Source organism: Phoxinus phoxinus, assembly GCF_949152265.1.
Source record: "Phoxinus phoxinus genome assembly, chromosome: 25".
Lineage (NCBI taxonomy): Eukaryota > Metazoa > Chordata > Actinopteri > Cypriniformes > Leuciscidae > Phoxinus > Phoxinus phoxinus.
This window is the reverse complement of record NC_136900.1, coordinates 707,341-729,711: the sequence shown is the minus strand read 5'-3', so window position 1 is coordinate 729,711 and position 22,371 is coordinate 707,341. Positions and strand designations below refer to the sequence as shown.

The window sequence follows — 22,371 nt, the reverse complement described above, 5'->3', positions numbered from 1 at the left end:
CACTACAGCACCTGACCTCATCTCTCGCTACAGCACCTGACCTCATCTCTCACACGAGCACCTGACCTCATCTCTCACTACAGCACCTGACCTCATCTCTCACTACAGCACCTGACCTCATCTCTCACTACAGCACCTGACCTCATCTCTCACTACAGCACCTGACCTCATCTCTCACTACAGCACCTGACCTCATCTCTCACTACAGCACCTGACCTCATCTCTCACTACAGCACCTGACCTCATCTCTCACTACAGCACCTGACCTCATCTCTCGCACGATCACCTGACCTCATCTCTCACTACAGCACCTGACCTCATCTCTCTAACTACAGCACCTGACCTCATCTCTCACTACAGCACCTGACCTCATCTCTCACTACAGCACCTGACCTCATCTCTCACTACAGCACCTGACCTCATCTCTCACTACAGCACCTGACCTCATCTCTCACTACAGCACCTGACCTCATCTCTCGCTACAGCACCTGACCTCATCTCTCGCACGATCACCTGACCTCATCTCTCACTACAGCACCTGACCTCATCTCTCACTACAGCACCTGACCTCATCTCTCACTACAGCACCTGACCTCATCTCTCACTACAGCACCTGACCTCATCTCTCGCTACAGCACCTGACCTCATCTCTCACACGAGCACCTGACCTCATCTCTCACTACAGCACCTGACCTCATCTCTCACTACAGCACCTGACCTCATCTCTCACTACAGCACCTGACCTCATCTCTCACTACAGCACCTGACCTCATCTCTCACTACAGCACCTGACCTCATCTCTCACTACAGCACCTGACCTCATCTCTCACTACAGCACCTGACCTCATCTCTCGCTACAGCACCTGACCTCATCTCTCACTACAGCACCTGACCTCATCTCTCACTACAGCACCTGACCTCATCTCTCACTACAGCACCTGACCTCATCTCTCTAACTACAGCACCTGACCTCATCTCTCACTACAGCACCTGACCTCATCTCTCACTACAGCACCTGACCTCATCTCTCACTACAGCACCTGACCTCATCTCTCACTACAGCACCTGACCTCATCTCTCACTACAGCACCTGACCTAATCTCTCTCTACAGCACCTGACCTCATCTCTCACTACAGCACCTGACCTCATCTCTCTCACTACAGCACCTGACCTCATCTCTCACCTGACCTCGTCTCTCACTACAGCACCTGACCTCATCTCTCACTACAGCACCTGACCTCATCTCTCACTACAGCACCTGACCTCATCTCTCACCTGACCTCATCTCTCACTACAACACCTGACCTCATCTCTCACTACAGCACCTGACCTCATCTCTCACTACAGCACCTGACCTCATCTCTCACTACAGCACCTGACCTCATCTCTCACTACAGCACCTGACCTCATCTCTCACTACAGCACCTGACCTCATCTTTCACCTGACCTCATCTCTAACTACAGCACCTGACCTCATCTCTCACTACAGCACCTGACCTCATCTCTCACCTGACCTCATCTCTCACTACAGCACCTGACCTCATCTCTAACTACAGCACCTGACCTCATCTCTCACTACAGCACCTGACCTCATCTCTCACCTGACCTCATCTCTAACTACAGCACCTGACCTCATCTCTCACTACAGCACCTGACCTCATCTCTCACTACAGCACCTGACCTCATCTCTCACTACAGCACCTGACCTCATCTCTCACCTGACCTCATCTCTAACTACAGCACCTGACCTCATCTCTCACCTGACCTCATCTCTCACTACAGCACCTGACCTCATCTCTCACTACAGCACCTGACCTCATCTCTCACTACAGCACCTGACCTCATCTCTCACTACAGCACCTGACCTCATCTCTCACCTGACCTCATCTCTAACTACAGCACCTGACCTCATCTCTCACTACAGCACCTGACCTCATCTCTCACCTGACCTCATCTCTCACTACAGCACCTAACCTCATCTCTAACTACAGCACCTGACCTCATCTCTCACTACAGCACCTGACCTCATCTCTCACCTGACCTCATCTCTAACTACAGCACCTGACCTCATCTCTCACTACAGCACCTGACCTCATCTCTCACCTGACCTCATCTCTCACTACAGCACCTGACCTCATCTCTCACTACAGCACCTGACCTCATCTCTCACTACAGCACCTGACCTCATCTCTCACTACAGCACCTGACCTCATCTCTCTCACTACAGCACCTGACCTCATCTCTCTCACTACAGCACCTGACCTCATCTCTCTCACTACAGCACCTGACCTCATCTCTCGCACGATCACCTGACCTCATCTCTCACTACAGCACCTGACCTCATCTCTCACTACAGCACCTGACCTCATCTCTCACTACAGCACCTGACCTCATCTCTCGCACGATCACCTGACCTCATCTCTCACTACAGCACCTGACCTCATCTCTCGCTACAGCACCTGACCTCATCTCTCACTACAGCACCTGACCTCATCTCTCACTACAGCACCTGACCTCATCTCTCACCTGACCTCATCTCTCACTACAGCACCTGACCTCATCTCTCACTACAGCACCTGACCTCATCTCTCACTACAGCACCTGACCTCATCTCTCACTACAGCACCTGACCTCATCTCTCACTACAGCACCTGACCTCATCTCTAACTACAGCACCTGACCTCATCTCTCACTACAGCACCTGACCTCATCTCTCACTACAGCACCTGACCTCATCTCTCACTACAGCACCTGACCTCATCTCTCACTACAGCACCTGACCTCATCTCTCTCACTACAGCACCTGACCTCATCTCTAACTACAGCACCTGACCTCATCTCTCACTACAGCACCTGACCTCATCTCTAACTACAGCACCTGACCTCATCTCTAACTACAGCACCTGACCTCATCTCTCACTACAGCACCTGACCTCATCTCTCACTACAGCACCTGACCTCATCTCTCACTACAGCACCTGACCTCATCTCTCACTACAGCACCTGACCTCATCTCTCACTACAGCACCTGACCTCATCTCTCACTACAGCACCTGACCTCATCTCTAACTACAGCACCTGACCTCATCTCTCACCTGACCTCATCTCTCACTACAGCACCTGACCTCATCTCTCACTACAGCACCTGACCTCATCTCTCACTACAGCACCTGACCTCATCTCTCTCACTACAGCACCTGACCTCATCTCTCACTACAGCACCTGACCTCATCTCTCACTACAGCACCTGACCTCATCTCTCTCACTACAGCACCTGACCTCATCTCTCACTACAGCACCTGACCTCATCTCTCACTACAGCACCTGACCTCATCTCTCACTACAGCACCTGACCTCATCTCTAACTACAGCACCTGACCTCATCTCTAACTACAGCACCTGACCTCATCTCTCACTACAGCACCTGACCTCATCTCTCACTACAGCACCTGACCTCATCTCTCACTACAGCACCTGACCTCATCTCTCACTACAGCACCTGACCTCATCTCTAACTACAGCACCTGACCTCATCTCTCACTACAGCACCTGACCTCATCTCTCACTACAGCACCTGACCTCATCTCTCACTACAGCACCTGACCTCATCTCTCACTACAGCACCTGACCTCATCTCTCACTACAGCACCTGACCTCATCTCTAACTACAGCACCTGACCTCATCTCTCACTACAGCACCTGACCTCATCTCTCACTACAGCACCTGACCTCATCTCTCACTACAGCACCTGACCTCATCTCTCACTACAGCACCTGACCTCATCTCTCACTACAGCACCTGACCTCATCTCTCACTACAGCACCTGACCTCATCTCTCACTACAGCACCTGACCTCATCTCTAACTACAGCACCTGACCTCATCTCTCACTACAGCACCTGACCTCATCTCTCACTACAGCACCTGACCTCATCTCTCACTACAGCACCTGACCTCATCTCTCACTACAGCACCTGACCTCATCTCTCGCACGATCACCTGACCTCATCTCTCACTACAGCACCTGACCTCATCTCTAACTACAGCACCTGACCTCATCTCTCACTACAGCACCTGACCTCATCTCTCACTACAGCACCTGACCTCATCTCTAACTACAGCACCTGACCTCATCTCTAACTACAGCACCTGACCTCATCTCTCACTACAGCACCTGACCTCATCTCTAACTACAGCACCTGACCTCATCTCTCACTACAGCACCTGACCTCATCTCTCACTACAGCACCTGACCTCATCTCTCACTACAGCACCTGACCTCATCTCTAACTACAGCACCTGACCTCATCTCTCGCACGATCACCTGACCTCATCTCTCACTACAGCACCTGACCTCATCTCTCGCACGATCACCTGACCTCATCTCTCACTACAGCACCTGACCTCATCTCTCGCACGATCACCTGACCTCATCTCTCACTACAGCACCTGACCTCATCTCTAACTACAGCACCTGACCTCATCTCTCACTACAGCACCTGACCTCATCTCTAACTACAGCACCTGACCTCATCTCTCGCACGATCACCTGACCTCATCTCTCACTACAGCACCTGACCTCATCTCTAACTACAGCACCTGACCTCATCTCTAACTACAGCACCTGACCTCATCTCTCACTACAGCACCTGACCTCATCTCTCACTACAGCACCTGACCTCATCTCTCACTACAGCACCTGACCTCATCTCTCACTACAGCACCTGACCTCATCTCTCACTACAGCACCTGACCTCATCTCTCACTACAGCACCTGACCTCATCTCTCACTACAGCACCTGACCTCATCTCTCACTACAGCACCTGACCTCATCTCTCACTACAGCACCTGACCTCATCTCTAACTACAGCACCTGACCTCATCTCTCACTACAGCACCTGACCTCATCTCTCACTACAGCACCTGACCTCATCTCTCACTACAGCACCTGACCTCATCTCTCGCTACAGCACCTGACCTCATCTCTCACACGAGCACCTGACCTCATCTCTCACTACAGCACCTGACCTCATCTCTCACTACAGCACCTGACCTCATCTCTCACTACAGCACCTGACCTCATCTCTCACTACAGCACCTGACCTCATCTCTCACTACAGCACCTGACCTCATCTCTCACTACAGCACCTGACCTCATCTCTCACTACAGCACCTGACCTCATCTCTCGCACGATCACCTGACCTCATCTCTCACTACAGCACCTGACCTCATCTCTCTAACTACAGCACCTGACCTCATCTCTCACTACAGCACCTGACCTCATCTCTCACTACAGCACCTGACCTCATCTCTCACTACAGCACCTGACCTCATCTCTCACTACAGCACCTGACCTCATCTCTCACTACAGCACCTGACCTCATCTCTCGCTACAGCACCTGACCTCATCTCTCGCACGATCACCTGACCTCATCTCTCACTACAGCACCTGACCTCATCTCTCACTACAGCACCTGACCTCATCTCTCACTACAGCACCTGACCTCATCTCTAACTACAGCACCTGACCTCATCTCTCACTACAGCACCTGACCTCATCTCTCACTACAGCACCTGACCTCATCTCTCACTACAGCACCTGACCTCATCTCTCACTACAGCACCTGACCTCATCTCTCACTACAGCACCTGACCTCATCTCTCACTACAGCACCTGACCTCATCTCTCGCTACAGCACCTGACCTCATCTCTCACACGAGCACCTGACCTCATCTCTCACTACAGCACCTGACCTCATCTCTCACTACAGCACCTGACCTCATCTCTCACTACAGCACCTGACCTCATCTCTCACTACAGCACCTGACCTCATCTCTCACTACAGCACCTGACCTCATCTCTCACTACAGCACCTGACCTCATCTCTCGCTACAGCACCTGACCTCATCTCTCACTACAGCACCTGACCTCATCTCTCACTACAGCACCTGACCTCATCTCTCACTACAGCACCTGACCTCATCTCTCTAACTACAGCACCTGACCTCATCTCTCACTACAGCACCTGACCTCATCTCTCACTACAGCACCTGACCTCATCTCTCACTACAGCACCTGACCTCATCTCTCACTACAGCACCTGACCTCATCTCTCACTACAGCACCTGACCTAATCTCTCTCTACAGCACCTGACCTCATCTCTCACTACAGCACCTGACCTCATCTCTCTCACTACAGCACCTGACCTCATCTCTCACCTGACCTCGTCTCTCACTACAGCACCTGACCTCATCTCTCACTACAGCACCTGACCTCATCTCTCACTACAGCACCTGACCTCATCTCTCACCTGACCTCATCTCTCACTACAACACCTGACCTCATCTCTCACTACAGCACCTGACCTCATCTCTCACTACAGCACCTGACCTCATCTCTCACTACAGCACCTGACCTCATCTCTCACTACAGCACCTGACCTCATCTCTCACTACAGCACCTGACCTCATCTCTCACCTGACCTCATCTCTAACTACAGCACCTGACCTCATCTCTCACTACAGCACCTGACCTCATCTCTCACCTGACCTCATCTCTCACTACAGCACCTGACCTCATCTCTAACTACAGCACCTGACCTCATCTCTCACTACAGCACCTGACCTCATCTCTCACCTGACCTCATCTCTAACTACAGCACCTGACCTCATCTCTCACTACAGCACCTGACCTCATCTCTCACTACAGCACCTGACCTCATCTCTCACTACAGCACCTGACCTCATCTCTCACCTGACCTCATCTCTCACTACAGCACCTGACCTCATCTCTCACTACAGCACCTGACCTCATCTCTCACTACAGCACCTGACCTCATCTCTCACTACAGCACCTGACCTCATCTCTCACCTGACCTCATCTCTAACTACAGCACCTGACCTCATCTCTCACTACAGCACCTGACCTCATCTCTCACCTGACCTCATCTCTCACTACAGCACCTAACCTCATCTCTAACTACAGCACCTGACCTCATCTCTCACTACAGCACCTGACCTCATCTCTCACCTGACCTCATCTCTAACTACAGCACCTGACCTCATCTCTCACTACAGCACCTGACCTCATCTCTCACCTGACCTCATCTCTCACTACAGCACCTGACCTCATCTCTCACTACAGCACCTGACCTCATCTCTCACTACAGCACCTGACCTCATCTCTCACTACAGCACCTGACCTCATCTCTCTCACTACAGCACCTGACCTCATCTCTCTCACTACAGCACCTGACCTCATCTCTCTCACTACAGCACCTGACCTCATCTCTCGCACGATCACCTGACCTCATCTCTCACTACAGCACCTGACCTCATCTCTCACTACAGCACCTGACCTCATCTCTCACTACAGCACCTGACCTCATCTCTCGCACGATCACCTGACCTCATCTCTCACTACAGCACCTGACCTCATCTCTCGCTACAGCACCTGACCTCATCTCTCACTACAGCACCTGACCTCATCTCTCACTACAGCACCTGACCTCATCTCTCACCTGACCTCATCTCTCACTACAGCACCTGACCTCATCTCTCACTACAGCACCTGACCTCATCTCTCACTACAGCACCTGACCTCATCTCTCACTACAGCACCTGACCTCATCTCTCACTACAGCACCTGACCTCATCTCTAACTACAGCACCTGACCTCATCTCTCACCTGACCTCATCTCTCACTACAGCACCTGACCTCATCTCTCACTACAGCACCTGACCTCATCTCTCACTACAGCACCTGACCTCATCTCTCACTACAGCACCTGACCTCATCTCTCACTACAGCACCTGACCTCATCTCTCACTACAGCACCTGACCTCATCTCTCACCTGACCTCATCTCTAACTACAGCACCTGACCTCATCTCTCACTACAGCACCTGACCTCATCTCTCACTACAGCACCTGACCTCATCTCTAACTACAGCACCTGACCTCATCTCTAACTACAGCACCTGACCTCATCTCTCACCTGACCTCATCTCTCACTACAGCACCTGACCTCATCTCTCACTACAGCACCTGACCTCATCTCTCACCTGACCTCATCTCTCACTACAGCACCTGACCTCATCTCTCACCTGACCTCATCTCTCACTACAGCACCTGACCTCATCTCTAACTACAGCACCTGACCTCATCTCTCACTACAGCACCTGACCTCATCTCTCACCTGACCTCATCTCTAACTACAGCACCTGACCTCATCTCTCACTACAGCACCTGACCTCATCTCTCACTACAGCACCTGACCTCATCTCTAACTACAGCACCTGACCTCATCTCTCACTACAGCACCTGACCTCATCTCTCACCTGACCTCATCTCTCACTACAGCACCTGACCTCATCTCTCACTACAGCACCTGACCTCATCTCTCACTACAGCACCTGACCTCATCTCTCACTACAGCACCTGACCTCATCTCTCACTACAGCACCTGACCTCATCTCTCTCACTACAGCACCTGACCTCATCTCTCGCACGATCACCTGACCTCATCTCTCACTACAGCACCTGACCTCATCTCTCACTACAGCACCTGACCTCATCTCTCACTACAGCACCTGACCTCATCTCTCACTACAGCACCTGACCTCATCTCTCACTACAGCACCTGACCTCATCTCTCTCACTACAGCACCTGACCTCATCTCTCGCACGATCACCTGACCTCATCTCTCACTACAGCACCTGACCTCATCTCTCACTACAGCACCTGACCTCATCTCTCACTACAGCACCTGACCTCATCTCTCGCACGATCACCTGACCTCATCTCTCACTACAGCACCTGACCTCATCTCTCGCTACAGCACCTGACCTCATCTCTCACTACAGCACCTGACCTCATCTCTCACTACAGCACCTGACCTCATCTCTCACTACAGCACCTGACCTCATCTCTCACTACAGCACCTGACCTCATCTCTCACTACAGCACCTGACCTCATCTCTCACTACAGCACCTGACCTCATCTCTCACTACAGCACCTGACCTCATCTCTCACTACAGCACCTGACCTCATCTCTAACTACAGCACCTGACCTCATCTCTCACTACAGCACCTGACCTCATCTCTCACTACAGCACCTGACCTCATCTCTCACTACAGCACCTGACCTCATCTCTCACTACAGCACCTGACCTCATCTCTCTCACTACAGCACCTGACCTCATCTCTCACTACAGCACCTGACCTCATCTCTCGCTACAGCACCTGACCTCATCTCTCACTACAGCACCTGACCTCATCTCTCGCTACAGCACCTGACCTCATCTCTCACTACAGCACCTGACCTCATCTCTCACTACAGCACCTGACCTCATCTCTCACTACAGCACCTGACCTCATCTCTCACTACAGCACCTGACCTCATCTCTCACTACAGCACCTGACCTCATCTCTCACTACAGCACCTGACCTCATCTCTCACTACAGCACCTGACCTCATCTCTCACTACAGCACCTGACCTCATCTCTAACTACAGCACCTGACCTCATCTCTCACTACAGCACCTGACCTCATCTCTCACTACAGCACCTGACCTCATCTCTCACTACAGCACCTGACCTCATCTCTCACTACAGCACCTGACCTCATCTCTCTCACTACAGCACCTGACCTCATCTCTAACTACAGCACCTGACCTCATCTCTCACTACAGCACCTGACCTCATCTCTAACTACAGCACCTGACCTCATCTCTAACTACAGCACCTGACCTCATCTCTAACTACAGCACCTGACCTCATCTCTCACTACAGCACCTGACCTCATCTCTCACTACAGCACCTGACCTCATCTCTCACTACAGCACCTGACCTCATCTCTCACTACAGCACCTGACCTCATCTCTCACTACAGCACCTGACCTCATCTCTCACTACAGCACCTGACCTCATCTCTCACTACAGCACCTGACCTCATCTCTCACACGAGCACCTGACCTCATCTCTCACTACAGCACCTGACCTCATCTCTCGCTACAGCACCTGACCTCATCTCTCACTACAGCACCTGACCTCATCTCTCACTACAGCACCTGACCTCATCTCTCACTACAGCACCTGACCTCATCTCTCACTACAGCACCTGACCTCATCTCTAACTACAGCACCTGACCTCATCTCTCACCTGACCTCATCTCTCACTACAGCACCTGACCTCATCTCTCACTACAGCACCTGACCTCATCTCTCACTACAGCACCTGACCTCATCTCTCTCACTACAGCACCTGACCTCATCTCTCACTACAGCACCTGACCTCATCTCTCACTACAGCACCTGACCTCATCTCTCTCACTACAGCACCTGACCTCATCTCTCACTACAGCACCTGACCTCATCTCTCACTACAGCACCTGACCTCATCTCTCACTACAGCACCTGACCTCATCTCTAACTACAGCACCTGACCTCATCTCTAACTACAGCACCTGACCTCATCTCTCACTACAGCACCTGACCTCATCTCTCACTACAGCACCTGACCTCATCTCTCACTACAGCACCTGACCTCATCTCTCACTACAGCACCTGACCTCATCTCTAACTACAGCACCTGACCTCATCTCTCACTACAGCACCTGACCTCATCTCTCTCACTACAGCACCTGACCTCATCTCTCACTACAGCACCTGACCTCATCTCTCACTACAGCACCTGACCTCATCTCTCGCACGATCACCTGACCTCATCTCTCACTACAGCACCTGACCTCATCTCTAACTACAGCACCTGACCTCATCTCTCACTACAGCACCTGACCTCATCTCTCACTACAGCACCTGACCTCATCTCTAACTACAGCACCTGACCTCATCTCTCACTACAGCACCTGACCTCATCTCTCACTACAGCACCTGACCTCATCTCTCACTACAGCACCTGACCTCATCTCTCACTACAGCACCTGACCTCATCTCTCACTACAGCACCTGACCTCATCTCTAACTACAGCACCTGACCTCATCTCTCACTACAGCACCTGACCTCATCTCTCACTACAGCACCTGACCTCATCTCTCACTACAGCACCTGACCTCATCTCTCACTACAGCACCTGACCTCATCTCTCGCACGATCACCTGACCTCATCTCTCACTACAGCACCTGACCTCATCTCTAACTACAGCACCTGACCTCATCTCTCACTACAGCACCTGACCTCATCTCTCACTACAGCACCTGACCTCATCTCTCACTACAGCACCTGACCTCATCTCTAACTACAGCACCTGACCTCATCTCTCGCACGATCACCTGACCTCATCTCTCACTACAGCACCTGACCTCATCTCTCGCACGATCACCTGACCTCATCTCTCACTACAGCACCTGACCTCATCTCTCGCACGATCACCTGACCTCATCTCTCACTACAGCACCTGACCTCATCTCTAACTACAGCACCTGACCTCATCTCTCACTACAGCACCTGACCTCATCTCTAACTACAGCACCTGACCTCATCTCTAACTACAGCACCTGACCTCATCTCTCGCACGATCACCTGACCTCATCTCTCACTACAGCACCTGACCTCATCTCTAACTACAGCACCTGACCTCATCTCTAACTACAGCACCTGACCTCATCTCTCACTACAGCACCTGACCTCATCTCTAACTACAGCACCTGACCTCATCTCTCACTACAGCACCTGACCTCATCTCTCACTACAGCACCTGACCTCATCTCTCACTACAGCACCTGACCTCATCTCTAACTACAGCACCTGACCTCATCTCTAACTACAGCACCTGACCTCATCTCTCACTACAGCACCTGACCTCATCTCTAACTACAGCACCTGACCTCATCTCTAACTACAGCACCTGACCTCATCTCTCACTACAGCACCTGACCTCATCTCTAACTACAGCACCTGACCTCATCTCTAACTACAGCACCTGACCTCATCTCTCGCACGATCACCTGACCTCATCTCTCACTACAGCACCTGACCTCATCTCTAACTACAGCACCTGACCTCATCTCTCACTACAGCACCTGACCTCATCTCTCACTACAGCACCTGACCTCATCTCTCGCACGATCACCTGACCTCATCTCTAACTACAGCACCTGACCTCATCTCTCACTACAGCACCTGACCTCATCTCTCACCTGACCTCATCTCTCACTACAGCACCTGACCTCATCTCTCACTACAGCACCTGACCTCATCTCTCACTACAGCACCTGACCTCATCTCTCACTACAGCACCTGACCTCATCTCTCGCACGATCACCTGACCTCATCTCTCACTACAGCACCTGACCTCATCTCTAACTACAGCACCTGACCTCATCTCTAACTACAGCACCTGACCTCATCTCTCGCTACAGCACCTGACCTCATCTCTCGCTACAGCACCTGACCTCATCTCTCACACGAGCACCTGACCTCATCTCTAACTACAGCACCTGACCTCATCTCTCACTACAGCACCTGACCTCATCTCTCACTACAGCACCTGACCTCATCTCTAACTACAGCACCTGACCTCATCTCTAACTACAGCACCTGACCTCATCTCTCACCTGACCTCATCTCTCACTACAGCACCTGACCTCATCTCTCACTACAGCACCTGACCTCATCTCTCACCTGACCTCATCTCTAACTACAGCACCTGACCTCATCTCTCACTACAGCACCTGACCTCATCTCTCACTACAGCACCTGACCTCATCTCTCACTACAGCACCTGACCTCATCTCTCACTACAGCACCTGACCTCATCTCTCTCACTACAGCACCTGACCTCATCTCTCGCACGATCACCTGACCTCATCTCTAACTACAGCACCTGACCTCATCTCTAACTACAGCACCTGACCTCATCTCTCACTACAGCACCTGACCTCATCTCTCTCACTACAGCACCTGACCTCATCTCTCACTACAGCACCTGACCTCATCTCTCTCACTACAGCACCTGACCTCATCTCTCACTACAGCACCTGACCTCATCTCTCTCACTACAGCACCTGACCTCATCTCTCACTACAGCACCTGACCTCATCTCTCACTACAGCACCTGACCTCATCTCTCACTACAGCACCTGACCTCATCTCTCACTACAGCACCTGACCTCATCTCTCACTACAGCACCTGACCTCATCTCTCACCTGACCTCATCTCTAACTACAGCACCTGACCTCATCTCTCACCTGACCTCATCTCTCACTACAGCACCTGACCTCATCTCTCACTACAGCACCTGACCTCATCTCTCACTACAGCACCTGACCTCATCTCTCACTACAGCACCTGACCTCATCTCTCACTACAGCACCTGACCTCATCTCTCACTACAGCACCTGACCTCATCTCTCACTACAGCACCTGACCTCATCTCTCACTACAGCACCTGACCTCATCTCTCACTACAGCACCTGACCTCATCTCTCACTACAGCACCTGACCTCATCTCTCGCACGATCACCTGACCTCATCTCTCACTACAGCACCTGACCTCATCTCTCACTACAGCACCTGACCTCATCTCTCACTACAGCACCTGACCTCATCTCTCACTACAGCACCTGACCTCATCTCTCACTACAGCACCTGACCTCATCTCTCACTACAGCACCTGACCTCATCTCTCACCTGACCTCATCTCTAACTACAGCACCTGACCTCATCTCTCACCTGACCTCATCTCTCACTACAGCACCTGACCTCATCTCTCACTACAGCACCTGACCTCATCTCTCACTACAGCACCTGACCTCATCTCTCGCACGATCACCTGACCTCATCTCTCACTACAGCACCTGACCTCATCTCTCACTACAGCACCTGACCTCATCTCTCACTACAGCACCTGACCTCATCTCTCACTACAGCACCTGACCTCATCTCTCACTACAGCACCTGACCTCATCTCTCACTACAGCACCTGACCTCATCTCTCACCTGACCTCATCTCTAACTACAGCACCTGACCTCATCTCTCACTACAGCACCTGACCTCATCTCTCACTACAGCACCTGACCTCATCTCTCACTACAGCACCTGACCTCATCTCTCACTACAGCACCTGACCTCATCTCTCACTACAGCACCTGACCTCATCTCTCACTACAGCACCTGACCTCATCTCTCACTACAGCACCTGACCTCATCTCTCACTACAGCACCTGACCTCATCTCTCACTACAGCACCTGACCTCATCTCTCACCTGACCTCATCTCTCACTACAGCACCTGACCTCATCTCTCACTACAGCACCTGACCTCATCTCTCACTACAGCACCTGACCTCATCTCTCACTACAGCACCTGACCTCATCTCTCACTACAGCACCTGACCTCATCTCTCACTACAGCACCTGACCTCATCTCTCACCTGACCTCATCTCTAACTACAGCACCTGACCTCATCTCTCACTACAGCACCTGACCTCATCTCTCACTACAGCACCTGACCTCATCTCTCACCTGACCTCATCTCTAACTACAGCACCTGACCTCATCTCTCACTACAGCACCTGACCTCATCTCTCACTACAGCACCTGACCTCATCTCTCACTACAGCACCTGACCTCATCTCTCACTACAGCACCTGACCTCATCTCTCACTACAGCACCTGACCTCATCTCTCACTACAGCACCTGACCTCATCTCTCACCTGACCTCATCTCTCACTACAGCACCTGACCTCATCTCTCACGAGCACCTGACTGCTGAGAAACATCCTCTCTACTCTCTCGTTTCTGTCATCCCTCCCGTTCAAGCTTCTTCTTTTTTTATTAGTGTTATTATAGAGACACATCAGGAATGAATATTAGTGTTATTATAGAGACACATCAGGAATATTAGTGTTATTATAGAGACGGCAGGAATATTAGTGTTATTATAGAGACACATCAGGAATATTAGTGTTATTATAGAGACACATCAGGAATATTAGTGTTATTATAGAGACACATCAGGAATATTAGTGTTATTATAGAGCCACATCAGGAATATTAGTGTTATTATAGAGACACATCAGGAATATTAGTGTTATTATAGAGACACATCAGGAATATTAGTGTAATTATAGAGACACATCAGGAATATTAGTGTTATTATAGAGACACATCAGGAATATTAGTGTAATTATAGAGACACATCAGGAATATTAGTGTTATTATAGAGACACATCAGGAATATTAGTGTTATTATAGAGACACATCAGGAATATTAGTGTTATTATAGAGACACATCAGGAATATTAGTGTTATTATAGAGACACATCAGGAATATTAGTGTTATTATAGAGACACATCAGGAATATTAGTGTAATTATAGAGACACATCAGGAATATTAGTGTTATTATAGAGACACATCAGGAATATTAGTGTAATTATAGAGACACATCAGGAATATTAGTGTTATTATAGAGACACATCAGGAATATTAGTGTTATTATAGAGACACATCAGGAATATTAGTGTAATTATAGAGACACATCAGGAATATTAGTGTTATTATAGAGACACATCAGGAATATTAGTGTAATTATAGAGACACATCAGGAATATTAGTGTTATTATAGAGACACATCAGGAATATTAGTGTTATTATAGAGACACATCAGGAATATTAGTGTAATTATAGAGACACATCAGGAATATTAGTGTTATTATAGAGACACATCAGGAATATTAGTGTTATTATAGAGACACATCAGGAATATTAGTGTAATTATAGAGCCACATCAGGAATATTAGTGTTATTATAGAGACACATCAGGAATATTAGTGTTATTATAGAGACACATCAGGAATATTAGTGTTATTATAGAGCCACATCAGGAATATTAGTGTTATTAGAGACACATCAGGAATATTAGTGTAATTATAGAGACACATCAGGAATATTAGTGTAATTATAGAGACACATCAGGAATATTAGTGTTATTATAGAGACACATCAGGAATATTAGGCTGCTGTCACTTTAAGAGCTGCACTGATCCAATATACTGATACACACCCTTTCCTGCACAGTTCATCTCTTAGCCTAATCAAACACACCTGCTTTTCATTTTCAAGTGTTCGTAAAGACCTTAATTGGTTGCTTCAGGTGTGTTTGATTAGGGTGTGAGATGAACTGTGCAGGACAGTGGATCGGCAGGAGCAGGATTGAGCACCCCTGGTTTAAAGTCATATTGAAATATGATTAATTATTTACATTGACCAATCACAATGGAGGATCCCAGAGTGCTGTGTGATGTCACGTTACCGCTCTGACTTGATGCTGTTCTTCCAGCCAGGCTTCGGTCCAGGTTTCCTTCTGGCTTTGGGTTCCAGTGTCTTGCTCTCTTTCCTCTTTGAAGAACTAAAACGAGAGACAATCCCTGATTAATCTGATGAAATGAGTTTCACTCAGTCATATCCGGTGCACATCATCATGATGCTCATGCTCCTGCATCCAATGACCGGCGGGTTTCACTTCAGTTTACATGATCATTTGTGGCTTATTGAGCTACTTTTTCAGCAGGGTCTCATTTATAACCGTTGCATCGCACAAAACCGTCCCTGAACACCACTTCACACACACGCTGTGATGTATTAAACAAACTTGACGGGGAGAATGTGTAAGTGAATCTGTAAGTAACTCTGATCCTGCGTACGAACATTAGAGGAGTAGTTTAACGACACCGTGGAGATCTGAGCAACTGATGAAGGAAAACCACTGTAATCTTCATTATGAGTCCTAATCATAAATACAGCGCATGTTCACAATAACATCCATCCATCCATCTTCTTCTGCTTATTCGGGGCCGGGTCGCGGGGACAGCAGTCTAAGCAGAGATGCCCAGACTTCCCTCTCCCTAGCCACTTCCACCAGCTCTTCCGGGGGGACACCGAGGCGTTCCCAGGCCAGCCGGGAGACATAGTCTCCAACGTGTCCTAGGTCTTCCCCGGGGTCTCCTCCCGGTGGGACACGTACGGAACACCTTCCCGGGAAGCCGTCCAGGAATCACCGGAGCCGATGCCCGAGCCACCTCAGCTGACCCCTCTCGATGTGGAGGAGCAGCGGCTCTACTCTGAGCTCCTCCCGAGTGACCGAGCTCCTCACCCAATCTCTAAGGGATCGCCCAGCCACCCTCCAGAGAAAGCTCATTTCGGCCGCCTGTATCCGGGATATTGTCCTTTCGGTCATGACCCAAAGCTCATGACCATAGGTGAGAGTAGTAATGTAGATTGACCGGTAAATCGAGAGCTTCGCCTTGCGGCTCGGCTCTTTCTTCACCACGACAGACCGGTACATCGACCGCATTACTGCGGAAGCTGCACCGATCCGTCTGTCAATCTCCCGTTCCATCCTTCCCTCACTGGTGAACAAACCCCCAAGATACTTAAACTCCTCCACTTGAGGCAGGAACTCTCCACCAACCTGAAGAGAGCAAGCCACCTTTTTCCGACTGAGGACCATGGCCTCGGATTTGGAGGTGCTGATTCTCATCCCAGCCGCTTCACACTTGGCTGCAAACCGTCCCAGTGCATGCTGGAGGTCCTGGTCTGAAGGGACCAACACGACAACATCATCTGCAAAGAGCATAGACGAAATCGTGTTGTTCCCAAACCAGACACCCTCCGGCCCCTGGCTGCGCCTAGAAATTCTGTCCATAAAAATTATGAACAGAACCGGCGACAAAGGGCAGCCCTGCCGGAGTCCAACATGCACCGGGAACAAGTCTGACTTACTGCCGGCAATGCGAACCAAGCTCCTGCACCGGTCGTACAGGGACCGGACAGCCCTTAGGAAAGGACCCCGGACCCCATACTCCCGGAGCTCCTCCACAGGCCGCCTCGAGGTACACAGTCAAATGCCTTCTCCAAATCCACAAAGCACATGTGGATTGGTTGGGCAAACTCCCATGAACCCTCCAGCACCCTGTAGAGGGTATAGAGCTGGTCCAGTGTTCCACGGCCCGGACGAAAACCGCACTGTTCCTCCTGAATCCGAGGTTCTACTATTGGCCGTATTCTCCTCTCCAGTACCCTGGCATAGACTTTCCCCGGGGAGGCTGAGGAGTGGGATCCCCCTGTAGTTGGAACACACCCTCCGGTCCCCCTTCTTAAAAAGAGGGACCACCACCCCGGTCTGCCATCCCAGAGGCACTGTCCCCGACCGCCACGCGATGCTGCAGAGACGTGTCAGCCAAGACAGCCCCGCAACATCCAGAGACTTGAGGTACTCAGGGCGGATCTCATCCACCCCCGGTGCCTTGCCACCAAGGAGTTTACTGCAAAAAATGCTTTTCTTACTTAGTATTTTTGTTTTGTTTCCAGTCCAAATATCTAAAAATTATTAATTCAAGAAGCATTTACTAGAGAAGTAAAATGACATAAGAAATTCTATTTTGTTTTAAGATAAAAAGAAAGTAATTTAAGTAATTTTTGCTTAAAACAAGCAAAATTATCTGCCAATGGGGTAAGCAAAAAAATCTTAATTCGAATGGAAAACAAGAAAAAAAATCTTAATTCGAATGGAAACCAAGAATTTTTTGCTTACCCCATTGGCAGATAATTTTGCTCGTTTTAAGCAAAAATTACTTAAATTACTTTCTTTTTATCTTAAAACAAAATAGAATTTCTTATGTCATTTTACTTCTCTAGTAAACGCTTCTTGGTTTAAGAATTTTTAGATATTTGGACTGGAAACAAAACAAAAATACTAACTAAGAAAGTATTTTTTGCAGTGTACCTCGGTGACTTCAGCTTGGGTGATGGACGAGTCAACCTCTGAGACCTCAGCCTCTGCTTCCTCAATGGAAGACGTGATGGTGGGATTGAAGAGATCCTCGAAGTATTTCTTCCACCGTCCGACGACATCCCCAGTTGAGGTCAACAGCTGCCCACCTCCACTGTAAACAGCGGTGGTAGGGCACTGCTTCCCTCTCCTGAGGCGCCAGACGGTTTGCCAGAATCTCTTCGAGGCCAGCCGACAGTCCTTTTCCATGACCTCACCGAGACCTTACAGCCACAGCTCCGAGTGGCCGCTTCGACAATGGAGGTGGAGAACATGGTCCACTCGGACTCAATATCTCCAGCCTCGGGATCCGGTCGAAGTTCCGCCGGAGGTGGGAGTTGAAGATCTCTCTGACAGGAGACTCGGCCAAATGTTCCCAGCAGACCCTTACAGTACGCTTGGGTCTGCCGAGTCTGTCCAACTTCCTCCTCTGGTATCGGATCCAACTCACCACCAGGTGGTGATCAGTTGACAGCTCCGTCCCTCTCTTCACCCGAGTGTCCAAGACATGAACATGGTGTTCGTTATGGACAAACTGTAACTAGCACAGAAGTCCAATAACTGAACACCGCTCGGGTTCAGATCAGGGGGGCCGTTCCTCCCAATCACGCCCCTCCAGGTGTCACTGTCGCTGCCCACGTGGGCGTTGAAGTCCCGCAGTAGAACGACGGAGTCCCCAGTCGGAGCACTTTCCAGCACCTCTCCCTGAGACTCCAGGAAGGCCGAGTACTCTGCACTGCCGTTTGGCCCGTAGGCACACACGACACTGAGAGACCTATCCCCGACCCGTAGGCGCAGGGAAACTACCCTCTCGTTCACCGGGGTAAACTCCAACACATGGCGGCTGAGCTGGGGGGCTATAAGCAAACCCACACCAGCCCGCCGCCTCTCACCATGGGCAACTCCAGAGTGGTGAAGAGTCCATCCTCTCTCAACGAGTGTGGTTCCAGAGCCCAAGCCGTGCGTAGAGGTGATCCCGACTATAGTCGGAACCTCTCAACCTCACGCACAATCTCAGGCTCCTTCCCCGCCAGCGAGGTGACGTTCCACGTCCCTAGAGCTAGTTTCCGTGTTCAGGGATCGGGTTGTCGAGATCCCCGCCTTCGATTGCCGCCCAATCCTCTAAGCACCGGCCCCTTACGGTCCCTCCTGCAGGTGGTGAGCCCACGGGAAGGCAGCCCCACGTCGCTCCTTCGGGCTGAGCCCGGCCGGACCCCGTGGGGGGAGGTCCAGCCACCAGCCGCATTTCTCTGAAATGTATTTTATACTATTTGATTTATTTATTAAAAAACAAGGCAAGGATCGGCTACTAAATGCTCATATTCTCCTAATGTCTCTGTTAAACATGGCGTCACGTGGATGAATAATCATATGCAAATGATATGCAGATGAGGATATAGTAAACGAGGCGTTGTAAGCTCTTATATGGTTACTTCGGGGAGGAGACGCATGTTCACACTCTTCCTCTGACTGGGATTATAGAGGGGATGTTGCGCAGGTTCTGGCGGACGCACGGGTTTATCAGTCTGAATATTTCTTGGCGTACTGCATGTTTGGCTTGTGGGCGCACGTACACTTTTACTGCGGGTCCTACACACAGTTTTATAAATGAGGCCCTGAACTCTAGATGAATCTGAGCTGGTGTGTGTGTTACCGTTTGTCAGGGTTCAGATCTGAGCTGTCTTCAGACGAGCCGCTCTTCCTCCTGTCGTCACACTCCTCATCACTCAACATGTTCCTGGACACACAATCACAAGCTTCACTCACCGATCTCTGGGTTTCCTGTCTGAGAGAGTATGTTCACCTGTCTGAGAGTGTGTTCACCTGTCTGAGAGTGTGTTCACCTGTCTGAGAGTATGTTCACCTGTCTGAGAGTGTGTTCACCTGTCTGAGAGTGTGTTCACCTGTCTGAGAGTGTGTTCACCTGTCTGAGAGTGTGTTTACCTGTCTGAGAGAGTATGTTCACCTGTCTGAGTGTGTGTTTACCTGTCTGAGAGAGTGTGTTCACCTGTCTGAGAGAGTGTGTTCACCTGTCTGAGAGTGTGTTCACCTGTCTGAGAGTGTGTTCACCTGTCTGAGAGTGTGTTCACCTGTCTGAGAGTGTGTTCACCTGTCTGAGAGAGTGTTCACCTGTCTGAGAGTGTGTTCACCTGTCAGAGAGTGTGTTCACCTGTCTGAGAGAGTGTTCACCTGTCTGAGAGTGTGTTTACCTGTCTGAGTGTGTGTTTACCTGTCTGAGAGAGTGTGTTCACCTGTCTGAGAGAGTGTGTTCACCTGTCTGAGAGAGTGTGTTCACCTGTCTGAGAGTGTGTTCACCTGTCTGAGAGTGTGTTCACCTGTCTGAGAGAGTGTTCACCTGTCTGAGAGTGTGTTCACCTGTCTGAGAGTGTGTTCACCTGTCTGAGAGTGTGTTCACCTGTCTGAGAGAGTGTTCACCTGTCTGAGAGTGTGTTCACCTGTCTGAGAGTGTGTTCACCTGTCTGAGAGAGTGTTCACCTGTCTGAGAGTGTGTTTACCTGTCTGAGTGTGTGTTTACCTGTCTGAGAGAGTGTGTTCACCTGTCTGAGAGAGTGTGTTCACCTGTCTGAGAGAGTGTGTTCACCTGTCTGAGAGTGTGTTTACCTGTCTGAGAGTGTGTTCACCTGTCTGAGAGTGTGTTCACCTGTCTGAGAGAGTGTTCACCTGTCTGAGAGTGTGTTCACCTGTCTGAGAGTGTGTTCACCTGTCTGAGAGTGTGTTTACCTGTCTGAGAGTGTGTTTACCTGTCTGAGAGTGTGTTCACCTGTCTGAGAGTGTGTTCACCTGTCTGAGAGTGTGTTTACCTGTCTGAGAGTGTGTTTACCTGTCTGAGAGTGTGTTCACCTGTCTGAGAGTGTGTTCACCTGTCTGAGAGTGTGTTCACCTGTCTGAGAGAGTGTGTTCACCTGTCTGAAAGTGTGTTCACCTGTCTGAGAGTGTGTTCACCTGTCTGAGAGTGTGTTCACCTGTCTGAGAGTGTGTTCACCTGTCTGAGAGTGTGTTCACCTGTCTGAGAGTGTGTTCACCTGTCTGAGAGAGTGTTCACCTGTCTGAGAGTGTGTTTACCTGTCTGAGTGTGTGTTTACCTGTCTGAGAGAGTGTGTTCACCTGTCTGAGAGAGTGTGTTCACCTGTCTGAGAGAGTGTGTTCACCTGTCTGAGAGTGTGTTTACCTGTCTGAGAGTGTGTTCACCTGTCTGAGAGTGTGTTCACCTGTCTGAGAGAGTGTTCACCTGTCTGAGAGTGTGTTCACCTGTCTGAGAGTGTGTTCACCTGTCTGAGAGTGTGTTTACCTGTCTGAGAGTGTGTTTACCTGTCTGAGAGTGTGTTCACCTGTCTGAGAGTGTGTTCACCTGTCTGAGAGTGTGTTTACCTGTCTGAGAGTGTGTTTACCTGTCTGAGAGTGTGTTCACCTGTCTGAGAGAGTGTGTTCACCTGTCTGAGAGAGTGTGTTCACCTGTCTGAGAGAGTGTGTTCACCTGTCTGAGAGTGTGTTTACCTGTCTGAGAGTGTGTTCACCTGTCTGAGAGTGTGTTCACCTGTCTGAGAGA

At 50.1% G+C, this 22,371-nt stretch overlaps 1 protein-coding gene across 3 annotated transcripts in view; it reads right to left on the bottom strand.

The window, feature by feature from the left end:
- The window catches only part of znf276 (zinc finger protein 276), a 70,116-nt gene that overhangs the window by 21,494 nt on the left and 26,251 nt on the right, over positions 1 to 22,371 (bottom strand). For all 3 annotated transcript variants that reach the window (XM_079603404.1, XM_079603406.1, XM_079603405.1), the window contains exons 6-7: positions 20,458 to 20,541; positions 16,287 to 16,382 (exon numbers count right to left, since the gene is read on the bottom strand). In XM_079603404.1, coding sequence (XP_079459530.1) covers positions 16,287 to 16,382; positions 20,458 to 20,541 — 180 coding nt within the window. The remainder of the gene's footprint in view (positions 1 to 16,286; positions 16,383 to 20,457; positions 20,542 to 22,371) is intronic.